Source organism: Pongo pygmaeus, chromosome 2 (genome assembly GCF_028885625.2).
Source record: "Pongo pygmaeus isolate AG05252 chromosome 2, NHGRI_mPonPyg2-v2.0_pri, whole genome shotgun sequence".
NCBI classification, from domain to species: Eukaryota; Metazoa; Chordata; class Mammalia; order Primates; family Hominidae; genus Pongo; species Pongo pygmaeus.
This window is the reverse complement of record NC_085930.1, coordinates 188,501,841-188,524,481: the sequence shown is the minus strand read 5'-3', so window position 1 is coordinate 188,524,481 and position 22,641 is coordinate 188,501,841. Positions and strand designations below refer to the sequence as shown.

At 40.8% G+C, this 22,641-nt stretch overlaps 1 protein-coding gene across 8 annotated transcripts; it reads right to left on the bottom strand.

The window, feature by feature from the left end:
• Positions 1-8,175: 8,175 nt before the first annotated feature.
• On the bottom strand, positions 8,176-22,310 carry ZNF639 (zinc finger protein 639). Of its 8 annotated transcripts, none has more exons than XM_054483592.2 (8): positions 21,907-22,290; positions 20,190-20,233; positions 19,849-19,967; positions 17,484-17,554; positions 16,773-16,841; positions 15,397-15,507; positions 11,889-12,023; positions 8,176-11,743 (listed from the first exon to the last, which is right to left on the bottom strand). In XM_054483592.2, the coding sequence occupies exons 5-8, from the start codon at positions 16,828-16,830 to the stop codon at positions 10,590-10,592; spliced, it is 1,458 nt and encodes a 485-aa protein (XP_054339567.1). In that variant the 5' UTR covers positions 16,831-16,841; positions 17,484-17,554; positions 19,849-19,967; positions 20,190-20,233; positions 21,907-22,290; the 3' UTR covers positions 8,176-10,589. The 8 variants fall into 8 exon arrangements, with proteins under 8 accessions (XP_054339567.1, XP_063518516.1, XP_054339568.1 ...); XM_063662446.1 differs by lacking the exon at positions 21,907-22,290 and adding an exon at positions 20,685-21,874; XM_054483593.2 differs by lacking the exon at positions 21,907-22,290 and adding an exon at positions 21,356-21,830.
• Positions 22,311-22,641: the final 331 nt, after the last annotated feature.

The window sequence follows — 22,641 nt, the reverse complement described above, 5'->3', positions numbered from 1 at the left end:
AGAAATCAATATAATCCATAATATTGACAGACCAAAGGAGGAAACCCACATTTATCTCAATACATGCAGAAGGAGTAATTGCTAAAGTTTAATACATATTTATAATAAGTCCTAATATTTATTTATTTAATATTTATTTGCTATAAGCAAAGCTCTAATATTTATTATTTTTTAAATTATCAACCATTTCTCTTTATTTCCCTTGTTCTCTGCCTATACTTACCCAACTCAATATTTAAAGCATGTTGTTACTATTAAAGTATGTGATACTCTTGGAGGAACAAACGATGGAATGTAATTGTGTAAGATACAGATTTACATGCTAATTATGTCCATGGGGAGTTGGTATATGATAAAATTGGTATTATGAATCACTGGGTAAGATAAATTATTTTATTGCATTGGAGAAATTGGTTCAGTTTAATTAACAAAAATAAAGTTTGAATCATATCTATATACAAATTCAGATGGGTATAAGACCTAAACATGAAAAGTAAAACCAGAAAATTAGGAAAAAAGTAGGAAAATAATTTGGGGACATTTTAGTTGGAGAGAATTTTGTAAAATTAACAGGCAGAAGGTACAATGTAAAGGGAAAATGTGATGAATCTATTACATTAAATTTAAGGATTTCTGTTTAACAAAAGACATCCATAACAGACACGTAGGAAATCTATTTTTTGCAGTATATATTGCCAACAAAAATCAATAGTTAAAAATAAAGAACTTCGGAAAACAGAGCAGAAAACCCAACAGAAAAGCAGACAAAGGATAGGGAGAAGCAGTTCACAAAATGAAAGTTAAAATGACTAATAAGCATATTAAATAGTCTCAACCTTGTTAGTAATCAGATTATGCAAATTTAAACAATAATAATGTACTACTTTATACCCTTAAGATTTACAGGAAATTTAAAAGTTGTATGATATTGTTGATAAGCCTGTGAGGAAACATGATCTTGCTGATGGGAATATAAACTTTTAGTCATTCTGCATATATTTTGGAAGTACTGAATCACAAGTATATAAAAAACTTACAAGAACGTGTATGGTAGGTAGCATTATACAAAAGGCAAATACTTAGATACATGAAAGTCAATTTGATATTTAACTGAATTGTAGTTCAGAAAGGTGACAGTTTTCTGCATTATATGGTAAATCTCTTTGAGGTCAAGAACCATAGTTTATCTTTGTATTCCTGAGCACTTGGCTTGATAGCAGATATTCCATAGCTGTTAGTTAAATAGAAGCATAGTAAAATAGTCTTTTTGTTTTGTTTTGTTTTGTTTTTTTGAGGAGTCCCGCTCAGTTGCCCAGGCTGGAGTGCAATGGCACGATCTCGGCTCACTGCAACCTCCACCTTCTGGATTCAAGTGATTCTCCTACCTCAGCCTCCCGAGTAGCTGGGATTACAGGCATCCGCCACCATGCTTGGCTAATTTTTCTATTTGTGTAGAGACAGGGTTTCACCATGTTGGCCAGGCTGGTCTCGAACTCCTGACCTCAGGTGATCCACCTGCCTCAGCCTCCCAAAGTGTTGGAATTACAGGTGTGAGCCACCACGCCCAGCCCGTAAAAATAGAAGTTTTTAAGGTTAAAAAAAAAAAAAAAAAAAAGTTTTTAAGGAAGGGGGTGTCCAATCTTTTGGCTTCCCTGGGCCACACTGGACGAAGTATTATCTTGGGTCACACATAAAATACACTAACGATAGCTGATGAGCTTGAAAACAAAACAAAAAATTGCAAATCTCATAACATTTTAAGAAAGTTTACAAATTTGTGTTGGGCCATGGGTTGGACAAGCTTGTTTTAAGGAGCTGCAGAACCAATGGACTATTTAAGAAAAACTTAGTAACATCTACTGTTCATGGTCATAGTCACATAATTTATTGCTACTGAACAGGGATTACAAATCAGTCATATGCTTTTGTCCTTTATTTTTTAATGTTATTTTCTCTAAGTGTTTGGTATGACATTCCATAAAAAACACAGGGCACATTTTAACTTTAAAGAAAATTATTTGAAGAGTGGTTAGGAATTTGTCATGTTTATTCTACCTTAAAAAGCATTTGACTAATGATGTTAGAAGATCATTTTTCTGAAGTATAAACAAGAAGTTTTGTCTAGAATTCTGCATTCTCCAATTTCAGTCATTCATGTATCACCTACCCAATTTTTTCCATATCCATGTATGACTATTATTATTTACTTCATATTTTTCACCAATTTGCTTTTCTTAAAAAGTTAATTTTGTCCTAAGTAAAAATATTCATGAATCAAAGTGTTGTACCAATTAAATTTTATACCACATAATTTACAACGAAGAAAGTAAAAACTACATACCATATACAATTATTGTTATTATTATTATTAGAGACAGGGTCTCACTCTGTCTGCCCAGGCTGAAGTGCAGTGGCATGATCAATAATAGCTCACTGCAGCCTTGAACTCCTGAGCTCAAGCAATCCTCTCACCTCAGCCTCCCAAGTAGGTGGGACTACAGGCACACACCACCATACCTGGCTAATTTTATTTTAAATTTTTTTTTTTTTTTTTGAGACAGTCTTGCTCTTTCACCCAGGCTGGACTGCAGTGGCGCTATCTCGGCTCACTGCAAGCTCCGCCTCCCGGGTTTGGGTTCACACCATTCTCCTGCCTCAGCCTCCTGAGTAGCTGGGACTACAGGCGCCCGCCACCATGCCCGACTATTTTTTTTTTTATTTTTTTATTTTTAGTAGAGACAGGGTTTCACCATGTTAGCCAGGATGGTCTTGATCTCCTGACCTCGTGATCCGCCCACCTGGGCCTCCCAAAGTGCTGGGATTACAGGCGTGAGCCACCGCGCCCAGCCTATTTTAAATTTTTGTATAGGTGGGATCTCACTATGTCGCCCAGGCTGGCCTCAGGTGATCCTCCTGCCTTGGCCTCCCAAAGAGCTGGGATTACAGGAGTGAGCCTGTGGTGACACCCAGACACAATTATTTTTACATGATTTTCACTTTGAGTCTAGACTATATCTCTAAGGTTCATCCCAGATCTAATATTGTGTCATTCTAGGTTAGGTCCTTCTTCTTTGGCATCTTAGTTGCTCACTAACAATGGATGAATGCCATAAGGAATTTAACCAGAATATTGTAACCATAACGAAGTTATTAAGATCTGTGCCATAATGTTATGCTTAAAATCTAAAATAGACACATTCAAAATTTACAAATTCAGCACAAACTGATGCCAGGCAGGTATATATAAAATATTTACAGGGTATACAAGCAAATGATGTGGGATATGGCATGAAGGGAGTAACTTATTTTAAGAGTTTGGAGAACAGACGGAAGGAAGAATCAAAACAAATCTACTCTATCTTAGTCAATATAGGCTACTATAACAATGTACCATAGACTGAGTGGCTTATAAACAACAGAAATTTCTCACAGTTCTGGAGGCTGGAAGTCCGAGATCAAGGTGCCAGTGTGGTTAGGTTCTGGTGAGGCTCTCTTCCAGGTTGCAGACTGCTGACTTCTCATTGTATCCTCACATGGGAAACAGGTGAGTGCTCTCTGGGATCCCTTTTATAATGGCACTAATCCCATTCATGAGGGCTCCACTTTCATGACCTAATCATATACCAAAGGCCCCATCTTCTGATACCATCACATTGGGGATTAGGATTTGAACATATGAATTTTGAGGGGGACATGTTTAGTTCATGGCAACTTACCTTGTTAGTTGGGAAAACTTTAATCTTTTGAAACTTTCTGAAAACCCAAATAAGATGAGTTGTAAAGATAACAGTAATCAGCCATAGAATATAATTTCAGAAATAATGTATTTTAAAAAAGATGAATAAGGCCAGGAGTGGTGGCTCATGACTGTAATCCCAGCACTTTGGGAGGCTGAGGCAGGTGGATTGCTTGAGCCCAGGAGTTTGAGATCTGCCTGGGCCTCTCTTATAAAAGAAAAAGAAAAACAGAAAAGGACAAATAATGCCATTCTGGACATAACTACAAATGAACAGGGTAGGCAGGAAACATGGGAATTCTGTATTCTCAAATTTTAGCCAACCAAAATCCAGAACAGCATAGTGAATAGCCTTAAAAAGAAAAAAGAAAATTACCCACCAGAAATTACATTTGCTGAATATGATTCCAATTTCTGATTTCAGCTTTACTTTGAAGAGTAAAGGTGAAAATATCAATAATTCAACTGCAGTATTTTTCAGTAGTGGATACACTCTCCAGACAAGATATTAAAAACTAGAAAACTTTGAATTTTCATTCAAAATATGTACTATTCATTACATTTTAGGAATGTAATTCATTCAGCTCAATATTTCTAGCAAGGGGAAAAAAGATGTCAGGTTAGATTCATTTGCCTATGTAAAAACAAACAACAAAGATACACACTTTTAAATGTTCTGTTAATTTCTTTTAAAACTCTCTAAATAATCACCCCTCATAAAGCATGGGAATAAGATTAGTAGATAGTATAATATTCTTTCTAGCAATGTAAGAAAATTTCTTTTTAGAATGAATAAATTACTCTTCACAAATTTATTTTGGGTTCAGATAGTTACCACTTTAACACCAAAGTTACTAAGGAGAATTAACTTAATAAGGAATTGGTGGTGACTGATGCTTTAGTATGGAAATTCGTTATCCAGAAAATTATTTTTCAAATCACTAGTACAAAGTAAATTCCTAACAACTCTAATAGTCTTAAAATCTGTTTTTAAACCTACAAATTGGACATATAACTTTATATAAACAGGTAAACTATATGTGAAAACTTTTAGCTTTGCAAATTTATGTTTTAAATCATGAACGTACACATTTCTTAGATGTGAATGTTGTCTTGAAAGATTAATTTATGGAAAGCCAAATTAACATAAGGAGTATATGTAATCCCATAAACTCAGTGCCATAATAAAAATTCTCTTGTGACTCTATCTTTAGTCATCAGTACTGAGGTTAAAAATTACAGGCAAGGGAATATATATCCCAAAATTTCTGTTTTATTTATTGGGATGAAACTGTTAATTGTACGGTATACCTGACTAACCAGATTAGTTTCTCCACTGGGTTTACCAGTTGATCTTAACTATTTATTTTCACTTAAATTCTTTTTTGTTTTTTGTTTTTGAGATGGAGTCTCACTCCGTCACCTAGGCTGGAGTGCAGTGGTGCAATCTTGGCTCACTGCAACCTCTGCCTCCCGGGTTCAAGCAAGTCTCCTGTCTCAGCCTCCCGAGTAGCTGGGATTACAGGTGCCAGCCACCACACCTAGCTAACAACCCTGTAGATCTGTATAAGTCTATCCTGTAGTCCTTTCGGCCATTTGACAGAAATTGACCAGGGGGTCAGAAACTGGGAATCAGTCTCCAAGTTCTTGCTCACCCCGTGACCTTAGAGAGATGTTTGTCTTTTTAAGAATCTGTTTCCTCATCTGGAAACCAATGGAAATTTTGTTGTTGTTGTTTTTTATTTTTAGTAGAGAAGGGGATTTGCCATGTTGGCCAGGCTGGTCTCAAACTCCTGACCTCAGATGATCCGTCCGCCTCAACCTCCCAAAGTGCTGGGATTACAGGTGTGAGCCATCCCACCCGGCCAACATATGGCCTTTTTAGGCATTAAAATTCCATTAAAAAATTAACACAGCAGCTTGGAAAATATACTAAGTCTCTCGTAAAAGGTAATAAGACATACAAGCAGGCCAGGCATGGTGGCTCACGCCTGTAATCCCAGCACTTTGGGAGGCCGAGGTGGGCGGATCACGAGGTCAGCAGATCGAGACCATCCTGGCTAACATGGTGAAACCCGGTCTCTACTAAAAATACAAAAAATTAGCCAGGCGTGGTGGCGGGCGCCTGTAGTCCCAGCTAGTAGGGAGGCTGAGGCAGGAGAATGGCGTGAACCCAGGAGGCGGAGCTTGCAGTGAGCGGAGATCACACCAATGCACTCTTGCCTGGGCGACAGAGCAAGACTCCGTCTCAAAAAAAAAAAAAAAAAAAAAAACGCAAAGTGGAAAGTGCCAGGATTAAGTAACTCAATGCTTTGTAAATCAGATTTAATAATTAGGAATACTGCTAGTCTATTAAAAACAAACAAAAGCCTGTAACAATTCAGCAAACAATAGATTATAGAAACTGTGAAATTGACAAATAATATACAATTCAGAGAAATGTAAGAAAGGTAATTTAAAATGGTAAAATTGGCAAATTTATAAGCAGGAAAAGAAGAGGCTTTTTAGGGAACAACCATTTTCAATTTCTGGAATACAGGGAAATCTTTTGGAATTTCAAAATAACTCATTGTAAGATGAAGATTTAAAACAGCAAGAAAAACAATGATGACCTATCACTACTGTTCACTGCTGCGAAGAATTCTACTGGAGTGTTTTTTTTTTTTTTTTTGAGACGGAGTCTCGCTCTGCTCGCTCTGTCCCCCAGGCTGGAGTGCAATGGCCCGATCTTGGCTCACTGCAAGCTCCGCCTCCTGGGTTCACGCCATTCTCCTGCCTCAGCCTCCCTACTAGCTGGGACTACAGGCGCCTGCCACCACGCCCAGCTAATTTTTTGTATTTTTAGTAGAGACGGGGTTTCACCATGTTAGCCAGGATGGTCTCGATCCCCTGACCTTGTGATCCACCCGTCTCGGCCTCCCAAAGTGCTGGGATTACAGGCGTGAGCCACCGCGCCCGGCCTGAAGTGTTAATAAACATCATCAGTTAGGTAATCTCAGACTTGAATTGTGGTGCAAGTCACAAGAATACAGTGAAAATGTCTGTCTCTGAAGTAAAACAAAACAAAACAAAACAAAACAAAGAACAAAACCAGGAGTCTTAATTTTTTTAGGTAGGTTTGTTTTTCTGAAGTTCTTTAAGTTAAAAATAAAGCCTGGCCGGGCGTGGTGGCTCACGCCTGTAATCCCAGCACTTTGGGAGGCCGAGGTGGGTGGATCACAAGGTCAGGAGATCAAGACCAGCCTGGCCAAGATGGTGAAACCCCATCTCTACTAAAAATACAAAAATTAGCTGGGTGTGGTGGTGGGTGCCTGTATCCCAGCTACTCGGGAGGCTAGGCAGAAGAACTGCTTAAACTCGGGAGGCAGAGGTTGCAGCGAGCCAAGATCACGCCACTGCATTCCAGTCTGGGCGACAGAGCAAGGCTCCATCTCAAAAAATAAATAAATAAAGACCAACTACTTCAAGCAATTTATGGTCAATCATTGATTTGAAAACTGGGCCAAGGCAAAAAGGCTTTGTGGGACAAACTGTCATTGGGATAGGTCCCTAAGCTGCAGATTCATCAAAAAGTACAAAATTATGCCGGGTGCAGTGGCTCACGCCTGTAATCCTAACATTTTGGGAGGCTGAGGTGGGCGGATCACAAGAGGTCAGGAGTTCAAGACCAGCCTGGTCAACATGGTGAAACCCCATCTCTACTAAAAACACAAAAATTAGCCGGGCGTGGTGGCACACACCTATAATCCCATCTACTTGGGAGGTTAAGGCAGGAGAATTGCTTAAACCTGAGAGGTGGAGGTTGCCGTGAGCCAAGATCATGTCACTACACTGCAGCCTGGGCAACAGAGCAAGACTGTCTGGAAAAAAAAAGTACAAAATTACATGGTTCTGAAACTTGGATATATGTCTCTTGAGTAGCTGCACTGCAATCTTTTCTTCTTCTTTTTTTTTTTTTTTTTTGAGACAGTCTCACTCTGTCACCCAGGCTGGAGTGTGGTGGCGCAATCTCGGCTCACTGCAAGCTCCACTTCCCGGGTTCACGCCATTCTCCTGCCTCAGCCTCCCGAGTAGCTGGGACTACAGGTGCCCGCCACCACGCCCAGCTAATTTTTTTTGTATTTTTAGTAGAGAGGGGGTTTCACTGTTAGCCAGGATGGTCTGGATCTCCTGACCTTGTGATCCGCCCATCTCAGCCTCCCCCAAAGTGCTGGGATTACAGGCGTGAGCTACCACACCCGGCCTACAATCTTTTCAATTACTAACACTTGATCAAAATGTAAAGCAGCAAATAGATTAAAAGAAAACAAACAAACCAAGGCATTACTTAAGGTGTTTTTCCGAAAATCCAATTCCTGGAGCTAGATGTATAAAAAGCATAAAAACAAAATTATCAACAACTAGGTTAATTGTTAGGTGAAGTAGTCACAAAAAACATCCCAGGGACAAAGGTTAGGTTTATGTAACATGATGTAATGGAAACATCACTAGACAGTAAACCAGATAACCTGGATCCCACTCCCATATGACATAACTGTTTATATGTACTTGGCCTCATAGCGATCTACATTTCTATTTCTGCAAGAAACTTAGAAAACTGGAGGGTTTAGACCAGATGCTTTCTAAGGTTATCTTACAATTTAAACTGTTACAATTTTAAGTCTTCTGAGAAACATTTGTATCAGCCGTAACAGGAATGTTATAATTAGATGGAATGTGAGTTGCTAGGAACACAGGTATGCACATACAACAAAAGAGTGGGGATAAAAATAATACCTTCTAAGAATACTTGCAGCCACCATTGTCCATAATACCTTCTAAGAATACTTGCAGCCACCATTGTCCAAACAGACTAAATTCTTGAAGTGGGAAAATCATTGGTCATAAATTGATCTTCCACTTATATCAATAAACCTAAAAAATAATATTGTTAGCAGTGCTTGTTAAATTTGAGGGCAATGATACACATAATTCTATCTTTTTTATACTGCTGTTTCAGACTCTGCTACTCAATTGTGTTCCCTCCCAGATTCATATGTTGAAGTCCTAAACCTCAGCATCTTAGAATAATGACCTTATTTGGAGATCAGGTCTTCAAGTTAAAAGGAGGACATTGGGAGGGGCACTAATCCAATCAATATGACTGGAGTCCTTATAAAAACAAGAAATTTGGCCTGGGGCAGTGGCTCATGCCTGTAATCCCAGCACTTTGGGTGACTGAGGCAGGTGGATCACCTGAGGTCAGGAATTTGAGACCAGCCTGGCCAACGTGGTGAAACCCCTTTTCTACTAAAAATACAAAATTAGCCTGGCATGGTGGCTGGCGCCTGTAACCCCAGCTACTTGGGAAGCTGAGGCAGGAGAATCACTTGAACCTGGGAGGTGGAGGTTGCAATGAGCTGAAATCGCGCCACTGTACTCCAGCCTGGGCGACAAGAGTGAAATTCTGTCTCAAAAAAGTAAAAAAGAAAAAAAAAAAAAAGAGGAAATTTGGGGACAGACTTGCACACAGGGAGAACACCATGTGAACATGAGGCTATCCATCTACAAGCCAAGGACAGACCTGAAACAGATCCTTCCCCCACAACCCTCAGATGGAACCAACTGCCAATAACTCCACTTTGAATGTCTGGCCTCCACAACTGTGAGACCATAAATTTCTGCTAGGTAGGCAACTCAGTTTGTAGTAATTTGTTATGGCAGCCATACGAACTAATATTGATGCTAATTTATCATTTTATTAATAAACAAATGTTGTAAGTTATACATTTTCATGCCAGCAACCCCTATCTCCCAGATCTTCCTAACTTTACATTAAATACTTCAGTGGGTTTTCTGTCAATGAACAATTTGACATCAGAAATTTGGGCAAGAGTCAGGCATAATGGCTCATGCCTATAATCCCAGTGATTTGGAAGGCCAAGGTGGGAGGATTGCTTGAGTCCAGGAGTTTGAGACTGGCCTGGGCAACATAGCGAGATCTCATCTCTACAAGAAATTTAAAAACTTAGCGGGCATGGTGCCACACGCCTGTCAGTCCTAGCTATGCAGGAGGCTGAAGTGGGAGGATTGCTCGAGCCTGGGAGACTACAGCCCGGGAGCTATGATCAACCACTGCACTCCATCCTGGACAACAGAACGAGACCGTCTCTAAGAAAAAAATATTAAGTCTGTGAATGAATTTATGGTTCCTCAACAGAAAATGAAACATCAAGTTATGAATGAGTTATGATACAGTTATTTTTTATTGTGTAAGCCCTTACTAGTTCCTCCCTCATCCCATCTTAAAATATTCAACAATAGATAGGGGCTCAAAAAAATTTTTTTTAAAAAAACAGACTGCCGTGAAAACCACATCTTTTCTTCCTGTGATAATAGTGGCTTCCTAGTGTTATTTCTTATTAATGGGAGTATCCGTGGACTTAATTGTATATTGCATTTTAGTTCTGGTCGTGTAATAATTTAATGACTTCATACACAATAAACTAATCTTGTCTTGAGTTTTAAAAAGAAAAAGTTACTAGCACCCATGGTTAAGGAAGGAAAACTGTAGCTCATTTCTTCAATACATTTGTTTCTTTTCAATTCACGAAATCAGAGAACATGCAAGAAACAGGACGACAGTCACCAAGAGTGGTTAAAACTACAAACTATCACGGAATTGAAAATACCACATTAAAGATATATTTATATACTGAAAATGGAGCAATGCCAATAAAATTTTATAATTTAAAAAAGTTACTTGTTAAAGGCAAATTTCATAAGTTGTGTTTACAATCATCTATTTAATCATCTCCAAAAAAAGGATGAATTTATTATTTTAAACTAACATTCTGTAAGTTAAAGAGAATAATCAAGTTGTCTCATGGACTGGAAGGTGACTTATTAATTCCCTTTCATTTCCAAACCTCATCAAGCAGTCACTACATTTATGAGGCAAGTCAGCTGAATGCTTGAAATCTAGATGAATTTTAAGATCTTCAATTTGTCCTGTTGAATATTCACAATATTGACATAAATAAATCCCTTCAGATAAATGTGAATTTAAATGCTTGCAATATTCTAGCATACTTGAAAAGCCTTTCCCACAGTCATCACAAACATGAGGAAAAATTTTTGTATGTTCAATAGCAACATGCCTGTTAACATTTGTATGAAGTCTACTCCGAAAACCACATACTTGACATACAAAGAAGTTTTTACATTTGTCAAAGGTAATTTTGCTTAAGAGGCTATACTGTCCATGTTCACCATTGTTATACTTATCACTTAACTCTATTAATTTACATGCATGCTCATTTACCACATGGCTATGCAAGTCTTCTGGATCATTAGTTTCATGTTCACAGAACTGACACAAATACTGTTCATCACAGCTGTGCTCCTGGAAATGCAGGTAGAGTTCACTGCTTGAGGAGAACTGTACATCACACTGTTCACACCAATAGAGGTGATCACTAAAATGGGTGTCTGCAATGTGCTGGCTGAGGTTCTCAAAAATTACTGTCTTATAATCACAGTATTTACAAATGTAGGGATCCTCTTCATGTAGTTTGGCATGTTCTATCAGAAGCATATTGGTGGAGAAACTTTCCTTGCATACTCGACACACATTTGAATCGGTACGTTTATGCTTCAGGATCATATGCTGCTTTAGGTCAGAAAAATATTTGCTGTTAAACTCACAAAGTTCACATTTATAGAGGCCACTGCTATTAGCTCTCAGTAAAGGCCATTTCTGCTGGGCAGTCACATTCAAAGCTTGGCTCTTGTCAAGAATTTTACAAAGTTTAGCTGGCGGTTCTTCATCAGTTTGGTCTTGGAGACTTTCAGAGGAATTGTTTTCTGTCTCTATATCATAATCCTCAGAAATTGCATGCACTTCTACAGCAATTGGAACATCTTCAGCAGTGTGAACTTCTATAGGACTCTCCTCTTGGGTTTGCTGGTTGACTGATTCAGGTGAGTCACACTCTTCATCACAAATTTCAATATCAGCAGATTTTTCTGAAGAATAAAACAAACCTATTATATGACTATAACTAAATAAGATCTGTTAAATACAACTGGGCAAAAAGAAATTTACTGCATGCACTTTTTTTTTAATTCACCAATACAAAATATATCAATGCTATAAATTAGTTCCCCCAACCTGCAGAAAAGGCAGTGTGGTCTAGAATTCTAAGTACAGGACTGGGAACCAGGTAGTTCTGATTTCTGTTTCTGGCCTTGATTCCATCTGCAAATTTTGGCAAGTCATTTGATGTCTCGGTATCAGAATCATCATCTGTAAAAAGGGATTTGGAAGAATACTTATTATTTATATAATCAAAGCATTAATTATAGAACAAAGCATCAATTTTTAAATACGATTTTGAATTCCAACAGGAACTAAGGATTTGGATTTAGTCATAAAAAGAGAAGTTATCTATATACCTCAGACACAGAAAATCGCTCAAACAAGCAAATGCTTTAGAATTGATGCCCCATTTGGACTAGATTACACTTTTTGAAGTTCCTTAGGATTTTAAGTTTAAATTACTGAGTTTGAATAAGCCTTTATACCCTCAGGCCAGCCCCAGTGTTTCAAAGTTAGCACAGGGAAACTGAAATACAGGTTAATAGTGAAAACTGGGCTTCAACATTTTGCGAGGGACCAAGTTTTGCTCAGTCTGCCAAGGCTGGAGTACAGTGGCATGATCGTGGCTCACTCACTGCAGCCTCAAACTCCTGGGCTCAAGTGATCCTTCAGCCTCAGCCTCCTGAGTAGACAGGACTACAGGCATGCACCACCAAGCCCGGGTAATTCTTGTTTTTTTGAGATGGGGCCTTGCTATGTTGTCCAGGCTGGCCTTGAACTCCTGGCCTCAAGCGATCCTCCCACCTTGGCCTCCCAAAGACCCGGGATTATAGGCGTGAGCCACCACACTCAGCCCATCCATCATGTTTTCTTAAAATAGATTTTATTTTTTAGAATAGTTTTAGAATTACAGAAAAATCTGAGAGGATAGTATGGAGAGGTCCCATGTATCCCAGTTTCCCCACTACTAACATCTAACATTAGTGTGGCACATTTGTTACAATTAATGATCAATACTGGTATCTTATTAATAAAGTCAATAAAGTCATCTAAATGCCCTTAGTTTTTAACCTAATGTCCCTTTTCTGTTCCAGGATACCACATTCCATTAAGGTGCCATGCCTCTCCATGCTATTGCTGGCTGTGGCAGTTTCTCACTCCTTGAGGAGTACTAATCAGGTATTCTGTAGGATTCCTTGCTAATGGAATTTGTCTGCTTTCTTTTTTTTTTAAATGATTAGGCTGGAATTATGGATTACTGAAAGATAGATCAGAGGTAAATTGCCATTTTCATCACTTCTTATCAAGGGTACATACTATCAATATGATTTATGGTTGTTGATGTTGATCTTGATCACCTGGCTAAGTCTTTATCGGGTTTCAACACTATAAAGTTGTCCTTTTTTTTTTTTTTTTTTTTGAGATGGAGTTTCACTCTTGTTGCCCAGGCTGCAGTGCAATGGCGCGATCTCGGCTCCCCGCAACCTCCGCCTCCCAGGTTCAAGCAATTCTCCTGCCTCAGCTTCCTGAGTAGCTGGGATTACAGGCATGCACCACCACACCCAGCTAATTTTGTATTTTTAGTAAAGACAGGGTCTCTCCATGTTGAGGCTTGGTCTCCAACTCCTGACCTCAGGTGATTTGCCTGCCTCAGCCTCCCAAAGTGCTGGGATTACAGGCGTGAGCCACCGCACCTGGCCTAAAGTTGTGCTTTTACTTTCCATACTTTACCCTTTCTAAGAAGTCACTATGTGCAGTCCATGCTTAAGGAGTGCAGACTTATATTCCACCTCCTAGAGGGAGGAGTAGCTACATAAATAATTTGGAGTTTTATTGCTTCTTGGCCTTTTGGCTAAGATGAAGTCTAATAATTTGGAATTTTTCTGCACAGATTTGCCTTGTCTCCTCTATTTAATAATTTATAACAGCATGAATTCATGGATATTTATTTTATACTCTGGGTTATAATTTTTTGTCCCCAAATAGTTTTCAGTTTTGGCTGTTGGGAGCTCTTTAAGTTGACGTGTGTGCTCCTTTGGCATGCCCCTGTCAAGTGCGTGTGTTTAGGTTTTTTTTAAGTACTTTCCTATTTTCCAGCACTACAAAATGCTCCAGGTTCATCTTGTATATTTCCTGCCCCAGACCTAGAATCAGCCATTTTCCCAAGGAGGCCTAGTTCTTTTTACTAAAGTATGGCATTAGAAACCAAGACCTGGGCACTGAATGTGCTCATACTCACTGTTTCTGGGTGTCATTTCTTTCAGCTTCTCTCAGCTAACAGAGCAAAGTGTGTGTGTACAGTACCACATATATATACACACGCATATCTACAAGCATTCTGTATGTAGCCATCTGAATCTATAGTAAGCTAAACATGAATTCATACTGATGTCTCTAACTCTCTAACTCTACATGTTTTTTGTAATTTATATTTCTGTGCCTGTAACGGGAGCTCAAGGGAACTGGGACAATCTGGTTGCAGAAGAAGCTTAAGCGCAAGTTGTAAATTGTTATCATTCACCAATACTCTAGAACAGAGGAGCCAATAGAAGATCCAACATTGAAAAATACCAAATCATCCTCTGTTCTTTTCTTCCACACTATGTGCTATAGCTGAGTAGAACCGTGTCTAACACTATTCTTAACCTTTCAACATAAATATTCCCAACTCTGAGTCACTCCTGAATTGCCACCAATTCCTAACCAACTAAAGTGGGTTTAGGGCTGAGAGCCGTGGCTCACACCTGCAATCTCGGCACTCTGTGAGGCCAACATGGGAGGACTGCTTGAGGCCAGGAGCTCAAGACCAGCCTGGGCAACACAGCAAGACCCTGTCCTTACAAAAAAATTTTTAAAAATTAGCCAGGCATCGTGGTGCATGCCTGTAGTCCCAGCTACTCAAAAGGCTGAGTGGGAGGATTGCTTTAGCTCAAGAGATCAAGAATGCAGTCAGCCATAATCCATGGAGTGAGACACGGCTGCATGGGTGACAGAATGAAGACTGTCTCCCCCTAACCCCACCCCCTTCAAAAAATGGACTTAGGAGAGTGCACTTTTTTATTTATATGTCAGAAATAATGTTAAAAGTTAAAATTACAGCCAGGCACGGTGGCTCAAGCCTGTAATCCCAGCACTTTTGGAGGCCAAGGCGGGCGGATCATGAGGTCAGGAATTTGAGACCAGCCTGACCAACATGGTGAAACCCTGTCTCTACTAAAAGTACAAAAATTAGCTGAGCGTGGTGGCACGCACCTGTAACCCCAGCTACTCAGGAGGCTGAGGCAGGAGAATTGCTTGAACCCGGGAGGCGGAGGCTGCAGTGAGACAAGATAGCGCTGCTGCACTCCAGCCTGGGCGACAAAGCGAGACTCCATCTCAAAAAAATGATAATAATAATAATAATAATTAAAATTACTTGCTTTCTTAAAAAAATACAACTTTGTTTTCTTACATTATAACAAATTTCAGAGACTTGTCTGTTTTGAAATCATCAATCCACATTTTACCCACATTTTCAAGTAAGGAATAAAAAATGTAAAAGCAGTTTAAAGAAACATATTTTCGAAAATATTAGATATACCTTTGTTGTCAAAATATTTTAAATCTGGCTGTCTCATAGAACAGACACTGTAACAATGATCAGAGAAAATTCCATTGAATCCATCTGCAATTCTGCTTATTCCAGAGGAATCTGAACATAAAATGAAAAATATTTCAAGCACAGTAAACATATATATTTAATGAGAAACTTCCCGTTATCTAACTTATACAAATGTTCTTAATTATAGTATCTGTAATGAAAATATTATATATTTTCAACTTTTAAAGCTTTTATATTTCAGATCCGATACTGACACTGGACTTTGAAAGAACCACAAATTACATACTTTAAAACGTTAACAACTTTGAAATACACAAGGATACATTTGTTTTATACTCAGAATCACACAAAATAAAAATACATGATAAACACTGTATTAACTGCACAAAACAGTGAAATAAACACCAGGAAGGTGTGCCATGTCATGCAGAGAAAGGTTATTACATAGGGGAAATGGTAAGGACCACTTAGGGCTTCTGAATATAGTCATTTCAAGTCTTGTCTAGGAAGGGCCAGTAAGCAGTATACTAGGCTTAATTTCTTCAGATATGAAGAATGTGTAGGCTGGGTAGACTAATAGGTAAGACTGAGATGGTCCCAAGTAAATGTAAGCGAGGTGTATTAGAGATGGCCACAAAGACCCCTTTTCTTATACTGCCAACACAGCAGAGCCAACCTCAATGAAAGGATCTAAAATTACACAGTCATCCAGCCTGGCCAGCATGGTGAAACCCCAACTCTACTTTAAAAATACAAAAAATTAGCCGGGTGTGGCGGTACACGCCTGTAATCCCAGCTACTTGGGAGACTGAGGCAGGAGAATCACTTGAACCCAGAAGGCAGAGGTTGCAGTCAGCTGACATCACACCACAGCACTCCAGCCTGGGCTAGAGAGTGAGACTCTGTCTCAAAAAAAAAAAAAAAAAAAAAAATTACGCATTCAGAATGAAAGTTTACATTTCCTAAAATAATAGAGAGGATAAAGTCTTTTTTCCCCAATAATGTAAAATATTTTCTACCAAGGTTGTCATTACTGGGTCTTAAGCACAGCTTACGAATCAGACATGCAAATCCCAATGATGCTATATAAGTAAATAACCTTGGCTATCTAATTTTAAATATTTATAACCCATAGACCTGTGAGGAATAAAATAATGTCTGTAAAGTTCTTATGTGTGCCTAGCACATGGTAGACAATAAGGAATATATATTCAGATAATGTATTTAAACCGTTCTTTTACCTAAAAATTGACCCAGATATTTAAGTCTTATCTGATCACTTAGGAGAAAATGGATGAGAATGTAATTTTGTGGGAATTAATCCATACCCAACTTTAAAATAATTATACACTGACCTGAATAACGAGACGGGTGTAGAGTCTTCCTTTTTCTTTTTTTAGGATACTCATTCATATCTTTTCAATCTAAAAAATGAAAAAAAAGTAACAAATACGTCACAAATAACAACTGTTAATGCCGTTATAAAAATTCTAACTGAAGAATTTATTGGCAATATGAAATATGTGAGCCACTTGAAAATCTACAGTATAAGAAAAATGTTAAACAATGCCTCTGTATTTCAGATTGTTTTCCAATCAGGTTTCAAGGCAGAAACTGATTTCTGTTTTCTTTCTTACGGAGGTTAAAAAATTCTTTTCCAAATGTTGATATAAATTGTGAGAACTGGATAATTACAATAAACCACATGCTTATTTTATTTTGTGTACATATAAAAAAAGAAACACTGTGCCTATGGCACTATACTAGGAGTTTTATAGGCACATTTCCTACCATTGGAAGTATTTTTATGTAGTTTTCAAGCTAAAGGCGGAGACATTTCCTTTAAAAAAATATTGTCACAAATATGTACCAGCCTCCTGGCTTCCAGAAAAAAGCACTCATCACATAGATCAGAATATAAATAATTTTCAAGAAAAAAATCATTTTCCTATTTATGAGGTAACATTCAACGCTCCACTGAGAACACAACAGGTGCAGCAACCACTGTCCAATTAAATTCTCATTAACTGTTACAAAATTAATTAGTTTCAATACAGTCCACTTACTTGGTATAATTCTTACTACTGGAGTGAGGAAAAATGAATTACAATAAGTTTCTGTAGACGGTAAAAAATGCCTGTAAGTAAAACACGAAAGAAGTTAGTAAGCAAAAATATAGCTCATTTCTGGTACTGAATAATACAATGGCACCAGATCTTTAATCAATTGGAAAGTTATACAGAACTAATTAAGATATATTATTTTGAAAATAATGTACTACAACACTAAAAACTGTATATATTGATAAATATGTGATTATATGTAAATTTCCACATTTCTTTGAAATGATTTACCTTCTATAGATTTTGAGACAGTCTCACGCCTGACCTATAGTTAAATCTTTTGACACCGAATAGGAATATGAATCTGAATTAATGTATTCATCCATAAGGAAAGCAAGCGTAATGAAAGCAAACCAAATTATAAACTTTTTTTTTGTTTTTGATACCGAGTTTTGCACTTGTCACCCAGGCTGGAGTGCAATGGCGCGATCTCAGCTCACTGCAACCTCTGCCTCCTGGGTTCAAGCGATTCTCCTGCCTCACCCTCCCAAGTAGCTGGGATTACAGGCGTGTGGCACCATACCGGGCTAATTTTTCTATTTTTAGCAGAGACAGGGTTTCACCATGTTGGCCAGGCTGGTCTCAAACTCCTGACCTCAGGTGATCCGCCCACCTGGGCCTCCGAAAGTGCTGGGACTACAGGCGTGAGTTACCTTGCCTGGCCCAAATTATAAACTTTAAACTGTTACAGCCCTTATAGATTATTTATTTAAGAAATAAAAGTGGCTGGGCACAGTGGCTCACGTGTGTAATTCCAGCACTCTGGGACGCCGAGGCGGGTGGATCACCCCAGGTCAAGAGATCGAGTCCAGCCTGGCCAATATGGTGAAATCCCATCTCTGCTACAAAAATCAGCCAGGCGTGATGGTGCGCACCTGCAATCCCAGTTACTCAAGAGGCCGAGGCAGGAGAATTGCTTGAACCTGGGAGGTGTAGGGCTGCAGTGAGCTGACATCGTGCCACTGCACTCCAGCCTGGGCAACAGAGCAAGACTCTCTCTCAAAAACAAAAAACCAAAACCAAAAAAAAGAAAAAGAAAAAAGTAAAAGTGATAATAATAATTTACTGACCACCAATTATGTACCAGGCTGTGAACATACTTTATCTCATTTAATCCTATGTAATCGTATGAGATGCAAAATTCACATCACCCTCTCAAAATCATTATTTCCTTCCTGTTATTCAGGAAACTGAGGCACAGTAAAGCCAAAGCTAGATACTCAGTAAATGCTGGGGTTGAGATTTGAATAAAGATTTACCCAACTTTATTAATCTATTTATTTATTTGAAACAGTCTTGTTCTGTCACCCAGGCTGGAGTGCAGTGGCGCAATCCTGGCTCATTGCAACCTCTGCCTCCCCAGCTCAAGCGATTCTCCTGATTCAGCCTCCTGAGTGGCTGGGATTACAGGTACCCGCCAGCACACCCAGCTTATTTTTGTATTTTTAGTAGAGACGGGGGTTTACTATGTTATTCAGGCTGGTCTTGAACTCCTGACCTCAAGTGATCCGCCCACCTCAGCCTCCCGAAGTGCTGGGATTACAGGCATGAGGCACCGCGCCCGGCCTATAACGCTCTTCTTAATACCAAGGTGATACACATGACAGGTGTTCTAGTTGAGGTGCACATACTATTTTTGCTGCTTCACTAAGTTCTGGGTATATCAGCACTGAAGTGATATAATACGGCAGGGAATGAGATAGTGCTTTTTCAGTTTATTTTATTTTTTTTTTTTTTTGAGACAGAGTCTCGCTCTTCCGCCCAGGCTGGAGTGCAGTGGCGCTATCTTGGCTCACTGCAAGCTCCGCCTCCCGCGTTCACGCCATTCCCCTGCCTCAGCCTCCCAAGTAGCTGGGACTATAGGCGCCCGCTACGGCGCCCGGCTAATTTTTTGTATTTTTAGTAGAGACGGTGTTTCACCGTGTTAGCCAGGACGGTCTCGATTTCCTGACCTCGTGATCCGCCCGCCTTGGCCTCCCAAAGTGCTGGGATTACAGGCGTGAGCCACCGCGCCCGGCCTTTTCAGTTTATTAAGCATTTTCCTAACCTTTATTCTATTTCATCTTCAAAATGGTCCTGTGCGGTACATGGAGGGGTTACTATCAAACCCATTTACATTTTTACTGATGTGGAAACAGCCTTAGTGAAAGTTAAGTCAACTAATAAGTGGGAGAACCAGAGATGAAAATGCAAGTACATCTTGCTTCCAGTTCTTAGCTACCAGTTGGGAGAAGGGGAACGGAATAGCCTAAAGAAACAGACAACCATGAAATGTACAGAAATGATACCAATATACAAAATGCCTCACCTCGCCGGGCGCAGTGGTTCACACCTGTAATCCCACCACTTTGGGAGGCCGAGGCGGACAGATCACCTGAGGTCGGGAATTCAAGACTAGCCTGACCAACATGGAGAAACCTGGTGTGACTGAAAATACAAAAATTAGCCAGGCGTGGTGGCGCATGCCTGTAATCTCAGCTACTCGGGAGGCTGAGGCATGAGAATCGCTTGAACCCGGGAGGCGGAGGTTGTGGTGACCCGAGATCACATCATTGTCCTCCAGCCTGAGTAACAACAGCGAAACTCCGTCTCAAAAAAAAAAAGAAAGAAAAAAAGAAAGAAAGAAAAAAATAAAATAAAATGCCTCACCTAACAATGTAAACAATCATTCCTTGAGTAACCATCTCAATTCACTGCATTCAAAAATTAAAAAAAGAAGAGCTGTTAGGATTAATATAGCCCAAAGCTTCACACTTCATGTTCTAAATACTCTAAAAGTATCAGGGAGAACACTGAAAACACTCAGCCGAACATGTTAAGTAATCTCTTGTTATTTCAGAATGCATCTCAAGTTCTTTGGAATTTGAAGAATAAAAGTAAGAAAAGGAAACCACGCGTGGTATTAAAATTAACGTTGCAAGCTGGCCTGGATTCAGGCTGTTAGGTTAGAGGAGGAGGCACATGGATCAGGAAGGGTTTGACTCCTACTTAGGGCCGAACAATAACCAAATGTCTATCGGACTTCCTTTCAGCACAATGGTGATGCCTACTCAAGACCAAAAATGCTAACCATCCTTCATTTTAGCAAACATTTTTATGTGCCTTTTGTGTGCATAACAGCCTTGAAAAAACTTAGCTTCTTACTCAAGGATGTCAGAAACATTTGCTCACTAGTCTTCTTAGCAGGAAGATTCTGAATCACAAGCAACCTATCACACAGTCCCCTCTCCCTCTGAAATACAAACGACATATGTAACACGTGTCACTGCAGGAAAATCAGAAAAATGTTTAAAATTTTTTTATATCACCTAGAAACCAACATCTTTCCACCTGTCATTTTTTTCAACCAACAAGAAAGTCTATGCACAAAATACAATACATACAACAGGCAGTCAGCAATCATCAAATAGATAAACGTTTTAAAAGGCTTTTCATGCAATGTATAGTCTTTCTTCCTAATTGCTATAAGACGCCTTTACAGTAAAAGTAAATAACTCCATTTTTAACGAGTTTAAAAAGAGTTAAGCTTTTTCGTTCTCATTAAAGTAAGTATATGCTTTAAATTGTAAAAGAATTGAAACAAAACATGTTGCAGGAGAGCCTGAACTAGAATCCACTACATGTCCAACGAGGAGGCAGTCTTTACTGCAATAACACAGAGTCACTAAATACTTGATTCGCTATTTTTCAGTCCGGCATAAATCTTTCTCTCTTTGGGAAAAAAAAAAAAAAAAAAAAAGGTACAAACTGCTTCAAATGACTCGTTTCCCTAGACAGTACTTAAAGACAAAACCAAAAAAAGGGTTTCTAAGCACCGTAACGAGTGAGGCGACTCTCGGCTGGAGGCTTTGGGCGCCAGCATGGACGCCCTGCTCTCCGCAGCTACAACTCGTTGCGCGAGCCCGGGGATTCGCCGCCGGAGGTCACGAAGCCGCCGAGCAGGGCCGCAGCGCCAGCGAGGACCCAGGATCGTCCCGAGCCCGGATGCAGCCAGACAAATGCCCGTCGGAGGCGCAGGGCAGGAGTCCCCGGGACTTAGCCGCCTCCACCCCGGCGCCACGCACCAGTCTCGCCCGGGCCCAGAAGCCGGCGCCGAGGAGACTCCCAAGCCCCGACCCCAAAGGTTCCGTAAAGACAACGGCAGCAGGGGGCCGAGGCGAGCCCGGCCAAGGCTTCCTGCGCAGGGGGTGGAACTGCCTTCGGGATGGGGGAGGGGAACCCCATCCCGTCATATAGCTAAGGCAGAGTTTCCAAGTAAAGGGAGCTCCGGTCTCTCCCGCCCTCTCCCGTTAGAAGGTGCGCCCGCACGCCCGCGTCCCCTGGAGCAGTCCTGCGCCCGGCCCACCCGCTCCTCCCTCACACTCACCAGTCAGTCCCCCGAGGCCCGCCCGGCCGGCCCACGCAGAGGCGGCGGCGGCCGAAAGCGCGGCCGGAGGGGCCGCGCGGTCCTTCCCGCGGACGCACGGCGGCGGGCAGCGCTGCTCCGGCCCTAGCGCTCCCGGACGCTGTGCTGGGCCGACCCCTCTCCCTCCCCGCGCGCCCCACGCCCTGAGCGCCAGGCCCCTGGCCCAGGCTCCGCGGCCGCACTGCCCTGGCCGCCTCGCTCTGCGCCTGCGCCGCGCACCTCAGGGGCCCGCCGAGAGGGCGGGGAGGTGACGAGGTGAGGTGGGGGCAGGGAGCGGGCTGCGCGAACGCACCGCACACGCGGCCTGGGAGGGACCACCGGCCCGCAGCCCCGGGGGAGGCCTAGCGGCCCGCGCCCCCTGCCGGAGGCCTTGCGCCGCCGCAGTCTCCTTCTGGGCGGGGAAGAGCCCCTCCCGATCCCCGAGGGCGATCCCACCCTCTAGGATTACTCCACGCCAGGAGGCCAGCGAATTTACCCCGCCCGCCCTCACCGCCCCCTCGAGCCCTGGGGAACTGGGAGAAACGTGGCACACAGCGGCACCTTTCCCACGCTGCTCCTCAAGGGAAAGGACGCGAATGGTCTTGCCCAGGTTAGGCAAGGCAGATGGCATTTCAGACCCCGAAGTGTGCCAGCCGCCTGTTGGGGACAAAGAGGCCGAGGACCGCGTCACAGTTTTACTGAGGCCACACCAGAGAA